This window comes from Mugil cephalus, chromosome 4, assembly GCF_022458985.1.
Source record: "Mugil cephalus isolate CIBA_MC_2020 chromosome 4, CIBA_Mcephalus_1.1, whole genome shotgun sequence".
In the NCBI taxonomy this organism is placed as follows: Eukaryota; Metazoa; Chordata; class Actinopteri; order Mugiliformes; family Mugilidae; genus Mugil; species Mugil cephalus.
Window position 1 is genome coordinate 23,523,423 of NC_061773.1, and position 24,990 is coordinate 23,548,412.

General features: G+C 40.4%; 1 protein-coding gene across 5 annotated transcripts in view; it reads left to right on the forward strand.

The window, feature by feature from the left end:
• Positions 1-9,628, forward strand: part of camk1b (calcium/calmodulin-dependent protein kinase Ib) — a 42,261-nt gene extending 32,633 nt beyond the window's left edge. For 4 of the 5 annotated variants that reach the window (XM_047582858.1, XM_047582856.1, XM_047582859.1 and 1 more), the window contains 9 exons: positions 1,229-1,303; positions 2,934-3,072; positions 4,276-4,402; positions 4,546-4,621; positions 4,738-4,850; positions 5,407-5,485; positions 5,644-5,731; positions 6,572-6,689; positions 6,830-9,628. In XM_047582858.1, coding sequence (XP_047438814.1) covers positions 1,229-1,303; positions 2,934-3,072; positions 4,276-4,402; positions 4,546-4,621; positions 4,738-4,850; positions 5,407-5,485; positions 5,644-5,731; positions 6,572-6,689; positions 6,830-6,927 — 913 coding nt within the window. In that variant the 3' untranslated portion in view covers positions 6,928-9,628. Of the gene's footprint in view, positions 1-1,228; positions 1,304-2,933; positions 3,073-4,275; positions 4,403-4,545; positions 4,622-4,737; positions 4,851-5,406; positions 5,486-5,643; positions 5,732-6,571; positions 6,697-6,829 lie in introns of all 5 variants that reach the window. The other variant, XM_047582861.1, reaches the window with a different exon arrangement.
• Positions 9,629-24,990: the final 15,362 nt, after the last annotated feature.

Here is a 24,990-nt window from a genome sequence, read left to right on the forward strand (position 1 = left end):
AAGTACAATACCATTTTTGATCTGGTGAGTCATTTTCTCACCCCTGTCACTGCACCCACGGCTCTGAAAGGGCAGCAGAGCACAGAGTTCAGCCAATTAGGGAACCGCATGCCACCGCACAGTAGCTGTTCTTTGCGGCTCCAGTAACACAAGCTGCACCCGGGCTTTACCTTTAAGCTGAGATCTCAAGCCCCAATTAAGGGATTCTTCTTTCTTTTTTTTTTAAATTTCAAAGATACAAAAAGAAATAAAAGACAGGAAAATAAAAGTAACTGTATTAATATGTCATTATTCAATGTTTTCTCCCTCCTCTGCTAAATAATAGTAATAATACTATTTAAAGTGCCTTACATACCTCTTCTGAAAATCATCTCTTTATACGTTTTCCCAAATTGTGTAACATTTTCACTGTGCCTGACTTCTTCACCCATTGTGTCCCACAAAATCACCCCACAAACAGATGTGCACATGCTTTTGATGGAGAGATTAAGAAGAGACCCGCTACCTACTATATATGTTCTATTATTAAACGCAACTTTTTTATAAATATACATTATTATTAGCATTTTGCATTCAATATCAGGCTGTTCAAATAATACACAGGTTCAAATATTCATTTTTTTAGGGTGTTTGAGTGGGAAAATTTTAAAAATATACATATATACATTAAAATGTCTGATCAACCAAAGATTTTGCGGACTCCCTATTGAAGACCTATGCTTTTGTGTGTTGTGTGAATCTTAGATTACAACCCTCTGTCCATGAAAATGTTTTGTATATTATTAGGTAGTCAATTATTTATTACTTTGAACATGATTTGTGCAGTTTTTGAATTCCACCAAATCCCTAAATTTAAGCGCACTTTAAAAACAGTTTTTTTGTTTTTGGTGGTTTTGCAGTGTGCATATTGTTTGTAGATTTGCTTTTGTAACTAAATATGCTAATACCAGAGAGCAGTATTGAATATATCATGTTTCATGGTCCAGTGTGTCTCTAATTTTTACCAGTATTCCAATACTCGTCGCTAACTTATTACATATTTATGTCATATGAGGTTTCCAGCAGATTTTATTGATCACACTCTGAAATTTGGTTTCATTCTGTTATTTCACAACATGAATGCGTTTTTATCTCAGCTACGCACAATCAAATATCTCAAATATTACTGAATAAATCACGTTTATGTCAAAGGATCATAAGAACGACCTTCTTTTCTTTCTCTTTGCAGGATTAAACACGCCAACATCGTGTCCCTGGAGGAGATTTTCGAGAGTAAATCTCACCTCTACCTTGTCATGCAACTGTGAGTATTCACGTGTGTGTGGGACTGTGCGATTCTCTCTGTGTGTTTGTTTGTTTCAGGCTTCCTACTCGTGCTCCCACACACACACACACACACACACAACTCGTCACATGCCGTTAATCGCGCTCTGTAACACAAGGAAACACAGTTCCAGCAACAGTGTGCGACAGTGGGGAGTTTGCCCCCACACTAGCAGCTCGTCAGCGTCCCACCCACCTCAACTACCGAAATGTCACATAGAGGCAGATAAAGCACAGGCCGGGATCTGGAGCGGCCGTTCACCGAGTTCATCAAATCAGACAAGTGAAACAGAGCAGTGGCCAAAGGGAAGGATAAATCCATCAAGGGGAAGGACTAGTGGAGTTTAGAGATTTGCGTTTCCTCATAATAGTTTTGTGGGACCTTAGAATACAGTTTTGTGATGTTCCTTCTTTGCTGAACAGCGGATGTTGCCAGGAGGTTTTAACAATGTGCGCAAGAATAGAAAATGTGTAATAAGGAACTGAGAGCATGTGGGCAGGGTGGTGCAGGGGACATGTCGCGCACTGAGTTATTACCAGCTCAGTTTTCAACACAGGAACTCAGGAAACCCCCAAACCAGACTCCCAGATTATTTCTCTTTAGTGTCGTCTCTGTCTCTCTCTCTCTCTATATATATATATATGTGTGTGTGTGTGTGTGTGTCCTCACATATTTGCCTTTTCTCAGATTAGTTTTCTCTGTTATCACGCCTTGTTAAAAATATCAAGGGTGTGTGATTAATGCTGGAGCCTCATTAGCAACCTGGTGGAGGTTGAGTAAAGTCTCCATCTAGTGGCCATCCAGTCACACTAAAAAAAAACAAAAAAAACAAAAAAATCAATAACTTTCTGGGTCCACATATAATTGTGGGACTTTTTGAGCTTAATATAGTTGACAGGTATAATAGCTGATCACATTTTATCAGTTTTCAGGCCTAAAAACAACATGGCCGCCTACAACCAATCACAACGTGGTATTTTTAGGGAAAGATTCTTATAAATATTATAAATAAAACTGAGAAAATTGAAAGTTATTTATAAATATATTGTAGTTAAACTGTTGACATGCGATGAATCCACACTTGACTCACACACTACGTTATATTAAGTGAAGAAAGAGGAGGAAGAACAAACCTTGTTACGTGGATGTAACACACTTCCTTAAAAGGTGGAACGTGTTTAATGTGTAACTTAGCTGAAGGTGATTTCTCGGACACTTATTTTTCATTTAAAAAAGGAAACGTCTGTCATGATTATCTCAACACAATCAAAAGTAATGAATAACCTAATTTTATCATTGTTGAGCTAATTATAATGTGCTAATGTCTAGTCATTTTTATTAATAAGTAATTGTTTCCATAATAAGCAACTTTTTTTTTTATTTTTAATAAAAATGTATTCAAGGTATGTCCCATGGACTTCAAAAGTCCCTTAATTATGTATTGACCCTTATATTTTCACATTTAATGGTGTTCACCTTCCTGTTAATTCAGTTTAGATGATTCTTTATAAAAATTATATTAGCACTTTGGTCAGTTATAAGTCCCCACTTCATTTTTCTATTTCCCTCATGTCACAAGTTTCTGACAGGTTTAAATCTCTCTGTCCAGGGTGTCCGGTGGGGAGCTCTTCGATCGCATCATAGAGAAAGGTTTCTACACAGAGAAAGACGCCAGTAAGCTCATCCAGCAGATCCTGGACGCTGTGAAATACCTCCATGACATGGGCATCGTGCACCGTGACCTCAAGGTCAGTCAGTCGACAGCGAGAAAAGTCTGCCTGTGTATATAATCATGGGTTTGAGTTGAGTGTGTTGCTTTATTAATCCTCACAGGAAAATGTTTTGTTGCTGTTGCTGCCATAAAATTACAGTTCAAAGGTGACAGAGTCAAATACAAATAGGATAATGTAATTTAAGAAAAATAAATAAATAAAAAATTAGATGTAAGATGCCTAAAAAAAATTATATATCACAAGTAATCACAGTATAACAGATGTAAGTGGCTACAAATAAATGAAAAGAAGAGTCTGAAGTGTTAAGAGTGACCAGCACTCAGCAGATGGAGTTATAGGCTAAAGTTTGTGCGTTTGCGTAGAATGAGTCTATTAAGACCGGCCAGTGTGTTGTGTAGCGGGAGGAGTTGTCAAGGAGGGTTTTCAAGTTTTCAGCTCCACCCCAACAACATTACAGCTACAGTTACAGTATGAAATATAACTATGTCTGTAGTTTGTGGGGATTTATTCTGATTCGATTCATGTGTAATTTACATTGTTTTTACCAAAGACTGTGTAAAGATATAACAGCTCCTCTAAAGTGAAGCCAAAGCAAGTAGAGCTCCCCCTGGTGTCTGGCTGCAGTATAGCTCATAAGTTTATTTATTTATTTATTTCAAGGATGGTTTCTATCTTTTTTTTTTTTTGAATAAGTTTTATTTTAGTTAGCTATGTGATGCTGTAGAAACAGGATGTGACATAACGGCGACCACTAGTTGCCATGACAACCGCTCCATAAAGCAGTTCCCTGAGAACATGAGAGTTATAAAAAAATAATAATAATAATAATAATTAAAAATAAGTATAATGTGTAATACAAAATTTACCTTGTAAGTCACGGAGGTGGAGCAGAGCATCATATTAATTTACAAACACGAATGAGTCTGGAGGAAGTGTGGGCGGGGCATCAATATCACAATGATGCAATGACCACAGCCCAGTTGTGAAACCAAAGTCATGGTAAAACTTATAAAAACCCGTTCGACATGTTACCTGATGGTTAATAAAAGTAGGTTTTTATGATTTTATACGACAGTCATATGCATTAATTACCCTTTTATAGAGATGAGTATTGACGCTTGAGGTGATGCTGGAGTTTTGTTTGCAGCGCGTCTTACGTGATGATACTTTTTTTGTTTTACATCCCCCTTTGTCTCCCTTTGTCCCTCCAATTCACAGCCGGAGAACTTGCTCTACTACAGCATGGACGAAGACTCCAAGATCATGATCAGTGACTTTGGCTTGTCTAAAATCGAAGGCTCTGGCAGCGTGATGTCGACAGCCTGTGGAACACCTGGATACGTTGGTAAAAAAAGGACTCACAAACAGATTTCCTCATTTAGCGACAACAGAAGACCAATAACACCACTTTCCCCACCTTAATTACCTACTTAATGTGTGGTAACATCATGAAGTTTAACAGTTTCTTGTTTGTTGTTTGTTTTCTAGCCCCTGAGGTTTTGGCTCAGAAGCCTTACAGTAAAGCTGTGGACTGCTGGTCTATTGGCGTCATAGCCTATATTCTGTAAGCTCACTTTTTAAGACATGGAAGCAGCCTTTCATAACATGAACGCATTTTTATTTATTTTATTTTATTATTATTGATTATTATTATCAATCCTCTCGTCCTCTGTGTCACAGGTTGTGCGGTTACCCTCCCTTCTATGACGAGAACGATGCCAAACTGTTCGAACAGATCCTTAAAGCAGAATACGAGTTTGACTCTCCGTACTGGGACGACATCTCTGATTCAGGTACAGCACATATTGAACCTCGAGGCACGAGTCTCATTTTCTGAGACTGATCTATAAATTTACCCTTAGTTTGACTTGTTGTTTTCCTCAAACCAGCTTCCAAATCTGCCCAAAGTTACTCTAATATCTGACACTTCTAACCTTGATCAGTTCATGGGTATAAGACAGAGCCCGTCTGTTCTGTTTTAGTAAATGATTCATCAGATCCTTGAGATTCATCTTGGAAACCAACGCAGTGATGTTGATTAATGTCAAGATTCATGATCACTACGAGATAAGAAAGAGACATATAGACATGAGAACGAAAAAGAAAATAGAATAAAATAACAAAATAAAATAAGAATGAGGTAGAAGTAAAACATTGCAAAAAATGTACAGTCCGATTTACATGAGATACAAACATATACAGACATTTTAGATAAAGTGTCTCATACTTGACTTGTTTTCCTTCTATTTCTACTCAACTTTCATATCAAATGATACAATAGAAGAAGAATAAGCACTTATTTTGTTGGCAATTGAACTTGATGAAACTATTATTTTATTTCTTTCACAGCCAAAGACTTTATAGTTCATCTGATGGAGAAAGACCCGAACATGCGTTACACCTGTGACCAGGCTCTGCAGCACCCCTGGTACGTCTCTTATAATCCTCTGGCATCACTGCTGAGAAAAAAATTTTATTTTGTAAAAACCTAAACACTACAGAAAAATATTCTATGGCCAGTTCCACTGTGTGAGAGTTTGCTGTTGGGTGACTGTGACTCAGACTTGTTTTGTTTGTTTTTGTCAGGATCGCTGGGGACACGGCCTTGGATAAGAACATCCATGAGTCTGTCAGTGCTCAGATCAAGAAGAATTTTGCTAAGAGCAAGTGGAAGGTAAGTGAGGCTCCTAGTTTATGGACATATAGACCCCTTCATGGCCTACGTTACTGTGACATCACAGCGTTAGCTGGAGGCAAAACAGAGGGAAGCTTGAGGCGAATACTGTCACTGTATTTATGGTGCCAAAACCGAAAAATCAAAAACTTGTTTTATCACATATCAGCCACGGCCACAAGTAGACAACTTTCTTTTGTGTAGATGCTGTGTTTCTCATGACAATTTAACAAATTACATTAAGTTAATCATTATTTGGGGGATTCTTGTCACATGTTAATGCTAATGCTAGCCGCGAGCTAACGCAGTTTAAGTTGCGTGTTTCAAGCATACGTTGCATTTACTACGTTCCCCTCCACAGTGGTTCCTCTTACTTCTTGTAATATCTTTGTTGGAGAGGCTTCACTTGATAAAGACAGACCAGACTTTGTCTCCTCTGTGTCCTCCTTTGGTCAAATTGTCCATCCAGGTAGTGAGAGTGTAGGAGTAGGTGAATGTAGTCCCATCACTCAGAGTCGACTTTTTAAAATAACGCTCACGATCTCAGGGAGTCTTCTCATTGTTTCCAAACCGTGAAGGGGTCTGTATGATTCACATATGATGCTTCGTTCATGTCTCTTTTATCAGAGAGGGAGAAAAGACACTTCAGCGTGCTTGAATCTCAGAAATCACTCTTGGGAATATTTTAGTTCTCAGAATTCCCAAATTCAAAGTTGAGCCTTTTCTTAACTTTAACTTTCAGGATGTAGAACTTCATTTGTAAAAAAATATTAAATATATCTTCAGATTTTTACTGCTCTTGAACGACCCTTTTGGCTGCCCCCCCCTCCCTCTCTCCAGCAAGCGTTCAACGCCACAGCAGTGGTCCGTCACATGAGGCGCCTCCAGCTCGGCACGAGTAACGAAGGACCCAGCCCCAACCTGCCCAGTCACCTGCTGATGCCAGACGAAGAAGCAGGTGCCAAGTCCGTTGCTGTTACTTCCCTCTGAGTTATTCATTGACCTCACTCGCTGCTACTTGCTACGAGGTCGCGTTATTTCTCTTGTAACAGTTGGATGAGTAGAGTAGTGACTGTATGTGATTCCTCTCTCTTTCAGAGGCGTGTTGTGAAGGAGGCTGCTCCCAGAACGTCGACAACGGAGCAGACGCTCTGTCCGGCTCTACCTACCGCTGCCACCCAGCCAGCAGGGTGTGATCCCTCACCTGCTCCAGTTACCTGTCTAATCAATCCCAAGTCACTTTCCAATTTTAACCCCCCCCCCCCCCCTCGCTGGAACCGGAGGCTCCGTCTCCCCCCTTATCTGGTCAGGAATACAGCGTCATTCCAACCTCTCGCCTGCAGGGGGAGCAAGCCTGTCCAGCCAGAGAACGAAGACATAAAATGGGTAGAAAAGGAGGAGGAGGAGAAGGGATACTTAATGATGATGATGGTGATGGATCAGAGAGGATCATTTTTTTGGTTTGAGTTCATACGGGGGAGAGGATACTCAAGGAAGGAGGGGGAAGACAACCTCCTCCATCGGCGTGTCTGGGGGATTGTTTTTGCAGAAGCAGGACAGAGCTTGTTGGACACTGTTTTTATGAATGATATATATATATTTTTTTTTTTTTTTGATTCAACCTGTCTCTTTGTTTGGTTCATTGTTTTGTACATGTTTGTGTTGTCTTTTAAAACCTCCTTCTGTCAAGACTTCGGAGCGTAAATCCAGAAACGATGCATGATCAGGAGAGAATTTCCCAATGCATGTTTTGTTATCTTTAAAATATATAGACCCCTGTTGCAGAAATGCAGCGGGATGCAAGTGATGGAGCATACTGGCACGTGGCAGTGTTTGAGACAAAACCGAGTCAAACCTATTTCAGATCTGCATCCTGTGTCTTTAAGTGATGCTTCTAGACAATCGGCGACAGAATAGTTTATGCAATGAAAACTCCATTTATCAACTACGTAGCCTTTATCGAGCTGATACAGTATTTCCATGCAGCGGTTAGGCTATTTCTTTTTAAAGGAAAGACACCTCCTTCATCTTTTTCAACCCTAAATCTTTACTGGAGCACAGGGATCTATCTTTGTCTAATGTGCCTTTAGGATGAACAGTATGACGGGTTTGTTGGTGACGGGGTAGCTTCTGAAAAGTCTCTTTCTGGGGAGTTATTGCAGCACAACAACTTTCTGTCACTTCAGTTTTTTTTTTTTTATACCTGCCACTAATTTCGTTTTCCCTTAACTGATGATAATTGAAGATGTGAATGAAAATATCACAGATATTACGATATGAAATGATCATTTAAGAATAAGGCTGTTGAAACTTCTCAGGAGAAGCTTAAAGAAACAATTTAAAGGATACATAGACTGAATGGATGCAAAAAAAAAGAGAAAAAATGATATGCATCTGTCACAATATTTGGTATTGTCTGTCATTACAACCCTTTTTACACACATATTTCCTTCACATGCAGCTTGTTTGGTAAGAACATGGATTAAAGAATGGGAATATGCATAAGCAGACACACACACAGTGTGCACAAAAAGGTGCATAGCGGTTCTTTTATTATTATGATTATTATTTTTATTGGCTTGTATAAAGAACCTTATCATGTAAAATTTGGGGTAATTCATTTATAGTGAATTTATTCGGTGTAGATTTCTGCTTACTTCTGCTCTATGTGTATCAGGTGTAGACAAGTTTAGTATAATTTCTCGTTATAATCTCTACATCATGACGTGGGTCCGGTGACTCGGCCTTGATTATCCCTCCGATCTCTTCGCGCTGTCCACCAAACGATCGCAGTTCCCTGGTTAAAGCTGTTTCATTCTCTTTCTGATACGACAGTGTAGACGTTTGGCTGCTGATGTGATTTGGTACCGATTACGTATGTTTGCATGATGTGGCTTAAAAAAATGAATATTCTTTAAAATTGTGATCATGTTACCAGATGCCATGAGAGGAGCGCGATGACTTATCAGAACTATACTCTTGTAATGATTTTAAATTCTGACTGAGTAAAGGGCAACCAAAATTAAAAAAAAAAAAAAAAAATGTTTAAACTTGGTAAAGGAATTTCAATGTGCTGCTTCATGAAGTGTTTTGGGGTTTTATTCTGCAGTTTTGATGGGTAGGCGTTGTACTGTATTTGGAAGGTGATGCAAATGGTGATTTCAAAAAATGTAAAGCGTATTTTAAATGAGTGATTGTTTTTCCCGAGAAGTATCAGTATGAATTGTTGTAAACTGGTGTGACAGAGAAAAACTCCAGAGGAAAACTGACGCATGGTGGCAGTCATCATCCACAGTCTATTAAAGACGTCGGCTCATTTCGGTGTCACCGCTGATTTTCCAGCTAATAAAAACCAGCTCTGCTAATTGGATTCCACAAAATGCTGATCGTTTGTCTCAATTTGGCATTTTAATTGAGTCGAGAAATGTCCACATACATCACCGTACCCATTACTTTACCACTGACTTTGCCACATAAACGGATGATATTGGAAACATTTAGGGAGAAGAAGGGACTTTGCCTTTAGAGGTGCTCAACTGGGGGATGTTTTCCTAAACTTGCAACAGTTTCACCATTTAAAATTACAGTTTATATGACGCATATGTTTCAGTCACATATTTTGCATCAGTTTGAAGGAAAGGGATCGTGACTGCTTCATTAAACGCTTGTAGAGAATGACCAGTGCGTGGTCAGATTTGATGTACAATGGAGTATTTGTACCATGATTATGATGCCTTTTAATAAATGCTGTTTCAGGCCACAGTACATACTGTGTACACAGATGCAATGCATCACAGATTGTTGAAAAGTGACTATTGCGTAGTGTGAAAGCCAGTGACTTGTGCTTGGAACACATTTGTAAGTGAAAAATACATTAAAATCCCTGTCTATGCATCATTAAACTGTCTGACTTGTTTTATAATAATGAACGTTCACGTCATGCATATTTAATAATGCGTGGTAAAAAGTGTTGTTCTCCATAGTGAACTGACAGAAAGGATGCACAACGTTTTAATGTATCATGTCCTGGTCTCTTATTTGGTCTTTATTTTGCAAAAACATGAATTGCATTGTTACTTTCGTACGGCTTTAATAATGGACTTAAATATACTTTTATTTGTTCAGATGTCTTAATCCTTAACCTCCTGAGACCTGAGCTTTTATTTTTTCTGCATTTTTCATTTCTCCAAGGTATTTGGGATCAGTAGGAGCTAAGAAGTATAAAAAAGTATAAAAAAAGTAGGCATCATCTTTGAACAGGAAGTAGTAGTTTTTGAAAAAAGAAATTGTCCTCATATGTGGACACTAAGATTATGTCATTATTTATATTATAATAAAGTCACCCAATGTGTGTCACAATATAAAACTGTTTATTTTAATACCTGAATATGGCTGAGCAAAGACAGAACAATGAAGTCCCAAAATCTTCAAACGAGTTCCTTCTAATTAGCGACATTGTAGCTCGTTGCTATTGATAAAATTTGTTAAATCATCATATGAAACTAGAAACGTTAATAAGAATAAATAAATTGGCTTCAACCGGAAAATTCAATAATGTTTTCTACCTGAATGAATCTGTTATCATGTTTGACCCTTTGCTACCACTAAATGGCAGATTAAAGCGTCCACTAATAAGGACAATGGGTTTAAATGAAGCAGAAAAAGCTGCGGTAAAACTTAAAACTTAATGTCCCCATATGAGGACGCGGGGTCTCAGGAGATTAAATCAATTTCAGTGAAGAAAACCTACTAATTGTTGTTATATGCTAGCTCTTTAACATGTAGGATTTTGTCTGTTTTTATTCAATGTTGTTGATTTAATTGCTGCTTTTTTACATTGACAGCTGAATAACCAAGGTCACATCAAGACCGATATGTTTCAATTAAGAGAAAAGGATTTAGTTTTTATACAAAAGTAATTTATTAGAAAGGTATTTTATCTCTTGTAAACACTAGCTGAGACTTTTCCAGCTAACTTTAACTAGTTCATGATTATTTTCTACATTTCATTGTCATGTCTGGGACAACACCTGCAGCTGAAGACCAGGGAGGTGGTGCACGTTTTTAAGAAAGGACGACTGGACGCTGTGCTTCAACTATCAGGGCATCACACCCTTTGGCATCCATGAAAAGGAGAATCTGACCCAGGAGGAGCAATGTATACTCTGCCCTGTTTGTGGGGATCACAGGACTTTGACAAACCAGGTCCACATATGTTTTGTAGAACTAGAGAAGGTCTATGACTGTGTTCCTTAGGTAGTTTTGTGGCAGGTACTGGGGGAATACAGGGCACAGGGGTCATGTATAAAGTTTATTCTTCTGGTTTCTGGTACTCATGGACAGGATCTGAAGGTGCAGCCAGAATGAGGAGGTTGTCTGGTATGGGAGCCTTTAGAATGACATCCCTGCTGTTTGTAGATGATGTGGTTCTGTTGGCTTCATCGAACCGTGACCTTCAGCGCACACTGGGAAGGTTTGCAGCCGAGTGTGAAGTGGTTGGGATGAAGCTCTGCTGGAAACCGGTGAACTTCAAGTATTGTGAGGTGGTAGAAAAGAGAAATTGCTGGAGTGCTACTGGTGTCCCTCAAACCAGTGGTGCACTGGAAAGGAAACTAATGACTGAAGGAAAATGGAAAAATCATGAAGAAAAACGCATAAAAAATCCACTTCCAGGCACTCAAATTCTGCCACCACCTATGCATTTCAGCTTGCGGCTTGTTCGGGGTGTGGAGACACAGTGAAACACAGTTATTATGAAAAGTGTATCTTGGGGTGGTTTTCATGACTGAGAGACGGACGGTTTGGTGTCGGACTGATGTGGTAAACGGGACCTGAGCTGTAAGGTAAAGCCTCAGTCTCTGTGCCAAGCATCCCCTATGGTCAAGAACTTTGTGTAGTGACAGAAAGAATGACACTGAAGTGGCTGAAATGAGGCTCAGCCTTAGAGCTTCTGGTGCTTCGAATCAAAAGGGGGCCAGCTGAGGTGGTTCAGGCGTCTTGTGAGGATATTTTCTAGGCGCCTCCCTTTGGAGGTTTACCAGGCACAACTAGCCAGGAGGAGACCCCGGGGTAGACCTGGAACTCACTAGAGGGATTATATTGTGCATCCCTTCTGGCCTGGAAACGCCTCAGGATTCCTCTAAGAAAAAGCTGGAATGTGTTTCTGGGGGGAAACGGACATCTGGGATTCCTTACTTAGCCTGTTGCTACCGCGACCCGACCTCGGATCAAGCGGAAGAAGAAAATGGATGGATGTCTTGCTGTCATGGCTCTGCAGTAGATTTACCTCATCTCTCACCTACTACTCTCTAGTTCCTCATGTCTTCCTGTGCGGTAACCAGCTGATCCCAGATGCCTAAGATTTAGATTTTGTCTTTGTGTCCATATCTTTTGTTACTGATGCCTGATCTCCAGCACATCTCCACGTTTCCTGCAACAACCAGGAGCCTCATCCAATATTACAATAAATATCACTTTTCACCACAAACTCAGGATCTGTGTCTTTCTATCTTGTGAAATTTATTAGACATACACATTTAACATGATATTTCCACAGCATATATTTATATGGTTACACAAAAGGCGAGTGACAATCTGGTCTTCGTATCTGAAATGTTACAATTAATACTTTTCTCAATGGTGAAATTTTGTACCGGTTCCTGACGTTGAAACCGTTTTGTGGCTTGAGAGGTTTTGTCATGAATGTTAATTTCATAGCCTGCAACATGAGGCCTCTCTCTCGTCCTTTCTGAGGAATGCTGGGTAATTGAGGCTTGTGGTCTGGCTGCCGGGAGCCTCCGCGCTGGCAGCGGCTAGAGAGCAGAGGCCGAGAAAGAGTCTGGTGGTTAACCTCATTCAGGAGACAGTAGACAAAGTAAAAAAAAAAAAAAATGCGGTCAAACCAGGAACAAGGGACTGATTCAAAATAATGGGAGAGAAATTGCTTGAATTACAAGGTTGAAAAGACGCCGGTGGTGTTTAGATGTGGACGGGTGGAAAAAGTGAAGCATGGCCAAGAGGGGAAACTTGAAGCGAGGATGACACCAGGATGACAGCGGCCGGACCACCTGAGATTAATTTATGTGCAAAACAATAGCAGCAGCGTGCGGATGAACATTGTGCTCACAGTCCCCGTCCTCCTCCCAGCGCGTTGCCCATGCTTGTAAGGAATGTGAAACAGAGACTTGATGCAGGGACGAGCCAAAAGCGAAAGAGCCCCGGTATGGTGGAGTCATCACATGCTGCTTGATTTATCAGAGTGGTGGCAGTAAGTCAGGCCTTTGACAGACACCGACTGGAAGTTTGCTGATGCGATGGTTTGGTTCGCGCTGATTTATGTTGTTGTGGGTGCCATGTGAACAAACACACACACACACACACACACACACTTGCCGTGAATTTGAAGATTCATAACAACTTGAGAACGGGAGAAATGGGAATCGCGATGATTCAGAAAATCCCTGAAGCTCATCTTTAGTCATTGCGGTGCTCAGCAGCATATGTGGGTATATGTTACGTCATCTGTTCCATCACCTTAGCTTAGCAGGCTGTCATTTGCTAATTAGCACTAAGTGAACATAGATAAAGCTCAGCTGAGGCAGATGGCTTCCTCTCTAGATCAGGAGTCTTCAACGTTTTTCAGGCCATTTACCCCCAAACTGATGGAGAGATTAAGTAGGGACCCCCTACCTACTATACGTGTTCTATATTAAACTAGTGCAAATTATAAACATACATTATTATTTTTATTCTGCATTCAATATTAAACTATTCAAACTGCACTGTTGGCTTCTCTCCTGCTAATATTGCAGCATAACTCTGGGGATTGAAAAGGTTCTGGAAACCTGACAGTCAACGTGTAATATGTGGCCTCGTGATTGGCTCAGCAGCGAAAGGGGCGGGGCCTACAGGAGGCTTAGATTGACAGGTGCTCTGTTGAGACAGCTCCTGTATCACTGCATGAGAGAGGTGTTGACTAAAAGATAAAGTCTTCTGTCTCCATTTATCCCTTTACTCAAATATGTTGGATTCAAGTTAATGTGTATTTAACGAAATTTAAAATTGTGGGTGAAAATGAAATAAATAAATTAAAAAAATAAAAAAGCATCTCCTGTTGAAGTACTAAGCTCTAGGTATTTGGTCACAAACTAAAGTAGTGGAGTCATTTTATGGCAGTCTGACTCATAAACTGTGTTGTTTCAGTGATTACTTAAGAAAAGGTAATCTGATTAATGATTACAACAAACTTCCAGGCGAACTTCTTTTGGGGTTTTGCGCAAAAGCTCACGTTATTCTATGCTTTCCTTCGCTGGGATTCGAACCTGTGCCCCTTCTGTTTCCAAACTGCACCTCCACCCACTACTCCAGTGATATTTCATTATCGCAACGGACGAAAACCTCAGCTCTCTCCTTTCTCCGTTGTTGTTTACGTTTGTGTTGCTGCGTAGTTTCACACGTGAGTTGTCCTCATGCTGAAAACGCGACTTGTCGCACATGTGACGTCATTCCCTGAGACGCAAGAAGAAAACGCAAATATAAAATGGGAAAAATAGTAACGCACAGTAAGTTGGATAAATAACTTTAATGTGATTACTGGTTTGGAAATAGTAGATTATTCATTAGTGGAAAAAAGTGAAATTAGAGTAAGGCCTTACTAAGTAACTGCAGCTGCTCATAAAAAGCTCATACATTTAAATTTTAGTTTCTAAATTATAAGCCAAAGTAAATTGGGTTCATCAGCTGATTTATGTTAAATAAACATTTGCGTCAATCAGCTCTATAGTTCATGACTTTTGGTCTGTTGGACTAACTCACATCATCTCTGACAAAAATATGAATTTAGTCTTATTTTCATGTAGTTTCTGGGCTCCACAACAACCCACAGGTCCACCAACGTTTCTCACTCCGGTCCAAGGTGACCCACGTCCTCTGGCGCAGAGTTCGACTCCACTAATTAAAAAGATAACCGATAAGATACTGCAGGTACTTCACAAATCCAGTACCTCTTTTTTAAAACCTCCAAGGTGACCTCTTTCCCCTTTCTTTGTGTTAAAGCTAAGGTTTGAAATGAGCTGTTCAAAGAGTCATGGACAGTGTAGGAAAAAAATAAAAATACGAGCACACCCACTGCCCTCACGTCTGTCAGCGGGGATCTATTGTGCTAATATCTGTCAGTGCTCTCAGGAAGTTCATATGCCCATTTTGTCCGCCCTGTCCTTCAGCACCCGCAGGTAAGGAGAGTTTTTTTTTTAGTTTTTTTTTTTTACTAGCAGTTTGAGCTTTTCACCCTTTTTCCATTCTGTTCCATGAGAACGGAAAACTGACCATTAAAAGTGTTGGAGATCGTCTCAACTTCAGTTTAAAGAGGATTTATTATTAACAGCGCTGAGTAGCATGACCAGTGAGCCATAAATCATCGTTACAATCTGCTAAACTAATTAAGTTTTAATCAAACAAGGTTTATTCCCAGCTTTTTAAACAAGCAATACAAATTATGCAGCAGGCAATGGACTCATAACAACACTCCCCCGCCCCTTACCCACTCATCTACTACACAGACACTTCAGTCAATAAATAAACAAATTGAGATTGTAAACTACTCGGTTTCCTCTGATCCCTCCACAAAGTTTCTCATGGTATGCTATTTTTTTTCTGGTTTGGATGACTGCATAGCCTCTCTGATCCAAAGTGCATTAAGTTGATTTTTAGACGGATGTGTAGTCACTGCTTTCTATATTTTGGCTACATTTTGAATGTAAATGCCTGTTTTGTGATGCACAGAAAATCTGGGCATCTTTTTTTAGCGAACATCATCCCACACTGCACTCCTACCTGTGTTTTTGTTGTTAAACAGTTGCATTTCTTGCACCTTTCATTCATTTTCACTATATTTTGCTACTTTGGATGTTGTCAAACTGCATTTTGTTATTTGAGTAACAATGAAGTAACAGTAAAAGCGAAGAAACGTCTTCAAAGCATCTGCATCAAACTCGGATCGGTTCCTCTTCGGCCCGGGGCTGAAATCAATAACAAATATTAGTAGAAAAAGACAATAATTTGTAGTGAAGGTGAAGACAAATTTAATGACATGCTGTATCCACTCAGGTATGTTGTTTATACAACAAACAGGAGAACGATCAAAATGTAATGTCATCAAGATGTGACTGTGCAAACAGCTCGCACTGAGTTTACATGACGATCTAAGTATATTTTTTTTACCATCAGTTTGTTTCTCCCTCCCTCTCACTCTCTGATGCGTGCACACGCTCCTGCAGTGGCTTTACGTGTTTCCCTTACATGTGTGCATAGCTTTGGCGAAGCTTTGTGGTCCAAATACCAGATAAACACAGAGACACACACACACACACACATTCGCGTTTCCCTCTCCAGCAAATCTCTGTTATCTTTTCCTTGCATTGCAGTTGTACGTTTGTTTAAGATGCGGCATCAGATAACCCAGAGCATCTTGGACAAATATTTTATTTGGACCAAAATATGGAAAAACAGACGCAAAATCATTGGAGATTTTCCATTTCTGCTCAGTCCTGTGGCCTCTCATTGTCTTCGGAGAGAAACCAGGTTGTTTGAATTTGATGTAAGTCCCCGAGGTGCTGTAGCACAACACAAGGCCGGAGACTAAACTACGCGGTGAGATCATCCTCCTCTTTGTGCCCTGGAGATGAGTGACGTGAACGTTCGCGGACAATTCCCTCACTGTGAGCGAGTCACCTCGGCGGAGCTGAGTGGGAAAAGATGATGTGAAAGCGCTCCTCTGCAAAGCTCGATAATAATAGTGGTAACTGGGAAAAGCTGAATTCCAAAATTATAATGATGAGCGATGATGTCTCTGAAAAATATGGACTGACTTTTGAGTCTTCTCGGAACATTTAAACTGAGCACCGCTGGACGCGAAGCCAAAGCAGAGGAGTTTATGAAAAGTTGCAGAACCTCAAAGTCCTGCATGACTGTGCAAAACCACAGTTGGTAATAATAAACAGGACGGAGAGCAGGATGAAAAACGAGGGATGGAGAGTATCTGGCAGAACGAGGAGAGCCACTAATTTTCCACTTTTGGGGAAATTCAGCCTGCAGTTAGGGGCAAACATTGCCAGAAGCTTTGACATTCATGTTACTTGCATTAGTGATACATACGATACTGGCTGTGAGGGGAAGACGGCAGATGAAAATGAAACGCAGCGTCAGGAAGAAAAGATGAAAAGAGCAGGATGGAAAAGAAAATTATTAGTGTCCCTTTCCACGCCTTTGCAAACAGGACGCAAAGCAGAAGTCTGGGTCATTTGAGGTCACAGTCGGGGGCCAACGTTGCTGAGTATGACGGCAGAAAAATCCATTCATGCACTCGTCATGTTTCGGTTTCTGCCCACAGTTTTGTAGATTTTCATTCTTGCTCACCGTTTGTTGTTGGCTCACAATCTTTCTTCTCCTAGGATTTTACATGCAAACCTTAGAACCCCATTTTATGTTCAGCATGTTATGCTCTCAGGTTTTAGCCAAGGTCTCTGCAGTGCTGTTGATTACAAAAAGCTGCAAATTAAATCTGCTCTAACATGCCCGCATGACTCATGTTTAGTAGACTTTCACTGTTGCGTTGTGCACTGTGTAGTTAGCGCTGTCGACTCACAATCAGAAGGTTCTGGGGTGTGATCCTGGGCTTTTCTGTGCAGAGTTTGTTTGTTTTGTGTCCCACCGTCACGCATGTTGGGTTAATTAGTGGTTCTGAACTGTCTGTAGGTGTGAGTTATGGTTGTCTGCGTTTCTGTTGTTGACCCTTTGCATGACGGACGGCGGAAGTACAGTGGACGTCAAATTTAAAACAAGCAGGCGCCTTATAGTTTAGCGCATTTTGGCGTCTCCAAGGCTTAACATGTGCAGCGGTCGCACACAACAGTCCCATCCTTCTTCAAAGACGTCCATGGTTTCACAGGACTGGTTATGCATTATCTAGCATTATGTCAAGGCAGCAGCGAATAGCTAATGCTTAGCTATAATGCTAACGTTATAGGTATGTCTCACTTTTGCCATTATGATAGAAACAGGGACAATTATGGTTTCATTTATTATTCAAATTTAAACATATTTAAAGTGTTATGTCTGTGATGTCAGTAGCAGCGGGACAGGTCATCCCTGCCGTTAGCATTCACTAACCCAACCAGCTACAAAGAGCTGATCAGCATCCAGACTTTTATGCTTTTAGACCAGCACCTGTATGGGGACACTCTGTTTGTGACATGGTGGGACAGATCGCGAGGACTGAACTCTGTGAACACGTCCTTTGGAAGAAGATGTGGATCAGTAGCTAAGTCTACTATCACTATCTTCTACAAATATCGCTCTTTGTGCCATCTTACAAGGTGACTATCAATCACTTTCTGCCGTCCATCATGGCGCCGTCTCCCTCATCACGTGAGGCTGATTGTGACGTGTCTGTAAAGGGTCAATAGCTCCGTGATGAACTGGTGACGCGTCCAGAGTGTGCCAATGTCGTCTGGGACAGGCTCCAGGTTAAAGTTACCTGGATGGTGACTGGGGTCGAAAATACACCCAAGAAAACGTAAGCAGAGATTCCACCAGTGGAGCTGCAAGTATCGTTACTGTTTTGTGTCATTTGGCGGTGGAGATCTGTGGACTGAAAAAAGGTTTGGTGCAATATACAGAACAATATTCACAACCTGCTTCTGGAAACCATAACTTACTGGTTTTGTTACGGAGATCTTTCAAAATCCCAGAGATTTGAATTACATCAACAGAGTGTTTTAACAGCATGTTACATTGTTCACTCCATATACTGGATTTGAAAAATTAAGGAAACTTCTGTTGACTAATGACTAATATTTCTGCCTAAAACGACAGGTAAAAATAAATGTTAAAGTTCCAGCAGAGAGCTTTTAAAGAGATGGGGATGGGCTGTTAATATTTCCTCATCTTGTGCGTATCTTATTTCAGCCTATGATTTGTTATTTATAACAAGAGACTGGCTTTCTATTGGGGCTGACATGCTGTAATGTTAGTTAACGTAGCTTTGTATTTGGGTAATCTGTAGAGCACTGAACAAACTGAATGAATACAACTTTCTTCTGCGAGGCCATTTCCATCTGCAAGAATTCAAGTTGCTCTGAAGGTTTTGAGAATTGCTCATCCCGACATCTCATTGTCACATCGTTGGATCCATCCATCTCCTCCAATGTCATGCGGACGTCTCAAAGCATCTCCACCTCCATCATCCTTCATGATGATCGTTAAATTCTGCAGACGATCTGAACCACTTATTCCAGAAAGCTGCATCTATCCTACAAATACTGTCCTCAAAAATCAAAACGCTGACATCCACCACTGGTGGAGAACAACAGAACAAGAACAACAGTCAATCCACCGCATAATACTCTTCTCTCAAAGCTAAACTTCAAAAATAGCCTAGGCTGAAAAACAGAATCACTCATGAACAATCACTCCAATTCGCTGTAAACATCCGGCGTGGAAAGTATGGCAACATAAACCTAACTTCTCCGAGTCTCACCATTAAATGCAAAAGCAGTGCGGCAGCGCTAACAACAAACACATGAGCATGAATTCCTCCTGCTTTCCTTATGGACCCCGTCAGCAATCCAGACAATGACAGGAATAATTGCAAGTGAAAAATGGAGAGGAAACAAGGGTGGTATGAGAAGGACAAGGGAAGGAAAGGGATTTCTTTTCAAATCGACAATCTTCCTTCGGCCAAATGAGGAAAAAAAAAAAGGTTAAAAGAAGAACAAGACTTTTGTACCCCCGAAGCACTTTCCAATCTGAAATGAAGTTCCAATATTTTACTCTTTAGTCGGTGAATGCAAACATGGGAAAGTATTTCCCAGAGTGGGAAAACAACAGTAAAAACCAATTCCTCAATTGTGAAGCGTGGTGTTTTTGTGGGCTATAACTGGACCGAGGAATTTAATCTGGTGCTAAAGTCATTATTGTAGTCTTAAAGTAAAATACTGAGCTCACTCTTCTTGGCTCGCCAAGATACTTGTGCTGCATTTCCTTTCCTCTCTGGGGTATCTCAATTGGGCCGAGAGAAGGGAGCTGAGGCTGAGGCGCATGGTATTGTGATTTCAGTTAGACTGGAACAGCGGCGGTCTCTGAGGGCGAACATGCACATCAGTCATCCTTATTGAAACAGACGTGGACAGGCAACAGTGAAAAATCACCTCCACTTCGCCAGAGTGCAGCCGATGTAAAGCCATAAAGTGATGATGATAAAAGATTTCCACTCAAACGAAGGGAATGTGCTAGGTAACGTTCTTTTTTTGCAAAACTAAAGACTGAAAGAAAGTGTTGTAAGTAAGCTGTAACAGTATGTAAGGGTCGGTTAGTTGCCGCACCATTGTTTTAGGATTGAAATGGCTGTATGGACATGCAAAGTGCCCTGTGTCATGTCTAGAGAGTCATGGGCTGCAACATCTTTTAAAAACATAGGTTTTTATCGTCCACAGCGCTGTAACATTATAACAGCTTCCTGTACCTCAAACTGCTATAAACCTGCTGTACATGCAGAAACTACAGTCACAATAGTTCTTGTTCGTGCTCAACATCGCCGGTTTCCTGACCCCAACCCCTGCTGAGAAACCTTAGCAACAGTACATAAACACATGTGCAACATGTGCATTAACCCTAGCTATCCTGGTAGACTGCTTAGTTATCGATGTGGACGTGTGGCTTGAGCTTCCTTATGACAGGCTGTGATCGAAAGTCCATGGATTATACTAAAAGTAAGAGGTCAAGTAGTTTCCCAGCTGTGGGCTTTGGCTGGACCATTGGGAGGTTACACATCTACAACCAGGAAGTCCCTTGACTTGCAGGCCACTGAACAGGCAGAAAGTGGACGTTGGTGCAGACTAAAAGGAGAACAGTTTGCTCTCGGGAAACCTGCACCCAGCTGGATAAACTGCTCTCCATCATGGACAATCCATCCCGTCCACTACACCAAACGTTAGAGGGACAGAGGAGCTCATTCTCCAGCAGACTGATTCAGCTCCACTCCCATAGTGAACGCTATACAACTTCTTTTATTCCCTACTCTATCCAGCTGTATAACAGCTCATCTTTCTGTGACAATTAAGATACTTTGAACAATTAATTTCCCTTGTGGGTCATTAAAGTCTAAGCCTAATTCTAGCACATCCTGAAGACGGTCTTCCTTTCTCAGCAACGCAGCTGAGAAGGGAATCGATGCAGTAGCTTTTGAGGAGCAGCAAGCTGATGCATCTTCTGGATAGTCGGTGCAATAGGTAAAATTAGGTCAGGTATGTTGGGTTTAAACATGAAACACTTAATGTTAAATCCCAAGTTACTTCCTGTCTGCATCTTGCATCTCCTATATAACCTATATAAGGTCAAGACTTAACATATTTGAGTATGTATTCCAGTGATTACATTTTTGTTCTTTGTTAGATTGCTGCGTGCATGACAAGTTAAATTGGGATAACCATAAAACTGGATGCATGAATGACGTAAGTGGATTAAGAAAGTTTGTTTGTTGTTACTTTAAAATATTATTTATTATTGTAATGGTTTTTTTTAATCCTCTCTATGTAGGAAAATCCTCCACTAACCTGTTTGGTTCATGTGCTCTTAAATGTGCACCATACAATGGATGTTCATGATTCCCAGCCATCATCAACACAAGCTGCTCAGCTTTCACACTTAACATGTTTTCATCAAGGTACGTAGTATAGCTGGATTTGTTTGGGTTAGCTAGTGTTTTGATTAGCCTTTTTGACTGAGGTTTAGCTCCTAGCTGGACGTTTCACAACAGTTATGTAGTCAGTTTCACTTTATGAGTCAGCCTGCAGCTACATCTTAAAACGAATGTCAAAACAATAATATAATATGTAGCATAAAATCGAAATAAATGAGTAAATAGAATAATAACTTGAAAGTAAATCCACCAACTCTGCTACATCAGCATGCTAGTGTTAGCACTTAGCTCGAGTTAGCCTGACAGAATTACAGACACAGCTGTAGACCCTTAGACATGTTTTGATATAATAAGGGTTACTAATTCAAAACACAAAGAGCTGGGATTCTTTGCTTTTAAAGGAAAAATCTGGCTTTACAAATGCGGAACCCAGCAATTACCTACAGAAAGTATAAAGCCAATTTAAGGTTACAAGTTAACTCGGAGCCAGAAACGTCTCTTCTTATTTTTCTTTTTCTTATGTGAAGCAGTGACAGAGGGAACAAATGGCTAAATTTAACTGCTTGGGAAAATACAAACTGAAATGGGAGAGGAAAAAAAAAATGAACAATGATTTATCAGTGCGGAAAAGAAACCAGTGCAATCAGAGAAAGTAACATTTGATAAGATAAGACAAGGCCAGGCGGACAAACAGTGTCCACAGGTTGCCAGGTCCTCTGGAAGGGACCACCACTGTGCAGCCGCGTTGCCTGACATCTGTTTTGCAGCTTGGGCGTGCACGGTGGTTTATGTTGAGAAAGCAGTGTGTGTATATCATCTTTGGCTCAGGTCCATGGGAGAGCTTGACAGTTGGCTGCAGGCAAGGTTGTCAGATGCAAAGGTTTCACGGGGAGAAGAAAGAGCCGGGGCGAAAAAACATGAAGAGTGGCGAGTTGTTCTCCGCGACGCGTTCACTCGTTGCTCAAGAGATCAAATGATGCGCGAGAAGGCGAGCTTGTAAATGTTCCCTTTCGCAGCCAGTTTTTACTGCAGAACAGTCGTGCAAGAGAGTTCCTGACATAAAACATGTTTGAAATGTGTCTTTCCTTTTCTTTTTTTTCCCCTTCTTCTCCTGAAGTCATGCAACCCTGTCCCAGACTCCCTCAGTTTTATGCGACAGCTCCATATGGAAGAAATTTGGTTCAGTTCGCCTGGAAGTTGTGTTGAATGATTTTGCATCTGAAATTACCCTTTGTTCCTTTTCAGAAAATGTACCACTTCTAAACTGGACAAAAGAGGACGAGGTCAATATAGGGCCAATTCCCTTTAAAGGATTTATGACATTTTAGAATTTCTACCAGTTCTTTGAAAACACAGGTACAAACACTTGATTTATTAACAACGGCTCACACTAAGCCAGATTGTGCATGCAGGCGAGCATTCATCATTTCTGACCTGGATACATGGAAACCAGGAAACATTACATCTGATGTTTGAAGCTTTCACTTGAATTCATGAGCCCCTTGCATCACAAACGTTCCAGTGGTCGTTTTGTTCTTCTGTTTGGCTAGACGTTTTTCTGGACACATTTATTTTAAAACATCATCATGTTGGAGGTGAAAAGAATTTTGGAGCATAAATTATACTGAACTGTTGTCAGATTGTCAGGAAACAAGTTAAGAGAAACAGAACTGTCTCAGACGGTTACATGAAATCCTTTTTTATTTTTTTTTGTTGCTGAATGGACGAGTCTGGAAAGTTTAGTTGGATATAAAAATGTGATGTTAAAAACAGAAGGCACTCAAATTACGAACTGGGCAGTTCTGTGGATTGTATCATTGAACTGATTAATATGTATATATCATTTTGGTGAATACAGATGTGAGATGTCACCTTTTGAATATAATACAATGAAATTATCATAAAAAAACAATCTACACTTATTTTTTTTCTTTTATTTATTTAAAAAAAAAAAAAAGCTACAGTCACTAGTACAAAGATTATTGCGCTATCAGCAAAGCAAGACGGACCATAGTTTATAAAAAGCTATATGAAAACAAAAGTGAATACAGAATGCATAAAAAGGCAACCTTTCATTTCTGACACAGAAAAAGCCAATCTCGTATCACGCCAGGCTCACCGGCTGGACTTAATGGGTGCTCAGCACCTTGTTTCAAATACAAAAATGACACTTTGGTTTAGCAGAATTCGTGTGAATACAGGAGAACTTTGGCAAAATTCACTGAATTTAAAGAAACTCTACACAGGTTAAGAAGACGTGACACCTTTGGTATAGCTCCTGCTTCTCTGTAATGAAACACTTGTACACACATTCAAAGTTACACCCACAGGCTGTACAAAGATGGACGGCGGAAAAGCTCCTCAAAAGTGGAGCCAAAGCAAGTAGAGCTCCCCCTGGTGTCTGGCTGCAGTATAGGTCATAAGCTCCGCCTCCTCCATGTTAGTGGATGGGACTTGGCCCGAACTAAAACACTAAAATAGACTCTTTTTTTTTCCTTACAAAACTAACTACGCAAAATTAATACATTTTACGTCGTTAGACCCCTTCATGACCTTCGTCACTGTGACGTCACAACGTTATCTGGAGGCAAAACTGAGGGAAGCTTGAGGTTAACAAAAAACATTAACTTGAAGTTTTATCGCATACCACCTACTATCAGTCGTAGATGACTTTGACTGAACACGGGGGATTTTTGTTACAGGTCAATGATAATGTTAACCGCTAGCTAACTCAACGTTGTGTGTTTCAGGGGTGTTGAAGCAGAAAATGCATTTACCACGTTACCCTCCGCAGTTATTCCGCTTACTTGTTATAATATCTTTGTTGGAGAGGCTTCACTTGATAAAGACATACCAGACTTTGTCCCCTCTGTGTCCTCGTATGGTCAATTCGTTCATCCAGTGAGTGAGAGTGTAGTGTTGGTGAATATAGTCCCATCAGTCAGGTTCAACTTTTTAAAATAACTTCCACAATCTTGGAGAGTGAGTGTATTAGTATATTCTATAAAATATGTGTTTTTCTCATCCATTCTTCCCAAAACAGTCTGTTGAAATAAGCTAACTGGCTTTTACAAGCTACAGTGTTTGAGATGTTTTGCCTGCAGCTAAGCCCCGCCCCTCAAAAATCGTCACATTGTTTACAACCGTGAAGGTGTCTATAATGTTGATGCATGTCCACGTGTCATTTTGTTTTTGGACAAGTCTCGTTTTAGATGGGTATGTAATGCTGTAGAAAAAAGGATGTGACATAAAGATCGAGCACCAGATGCCACGACAACCACCCTGTAAAGCAGTACAGTGCATAATCCAACATTTCCTTGTAACTGTTGGAGGGAGAGTAGTGCGTAGTATTAATAAAAATAAATGCAAGTGAGGAAGTGTAGCTGGGTTTTCGATATTGCGGCGCTGAGTGGCTGTGGGAAAATAGCATCAGTTTGGCCAAACGCAAAGAAGTGGAGACACGCCGTCCATATTTATACAGTCTACGGTTGGCAACACACACTGATTTCAGCTCACAGCCTTGTCTCATACTCTGAGCATCCAAATTTGCAAAACTCCTTAACAC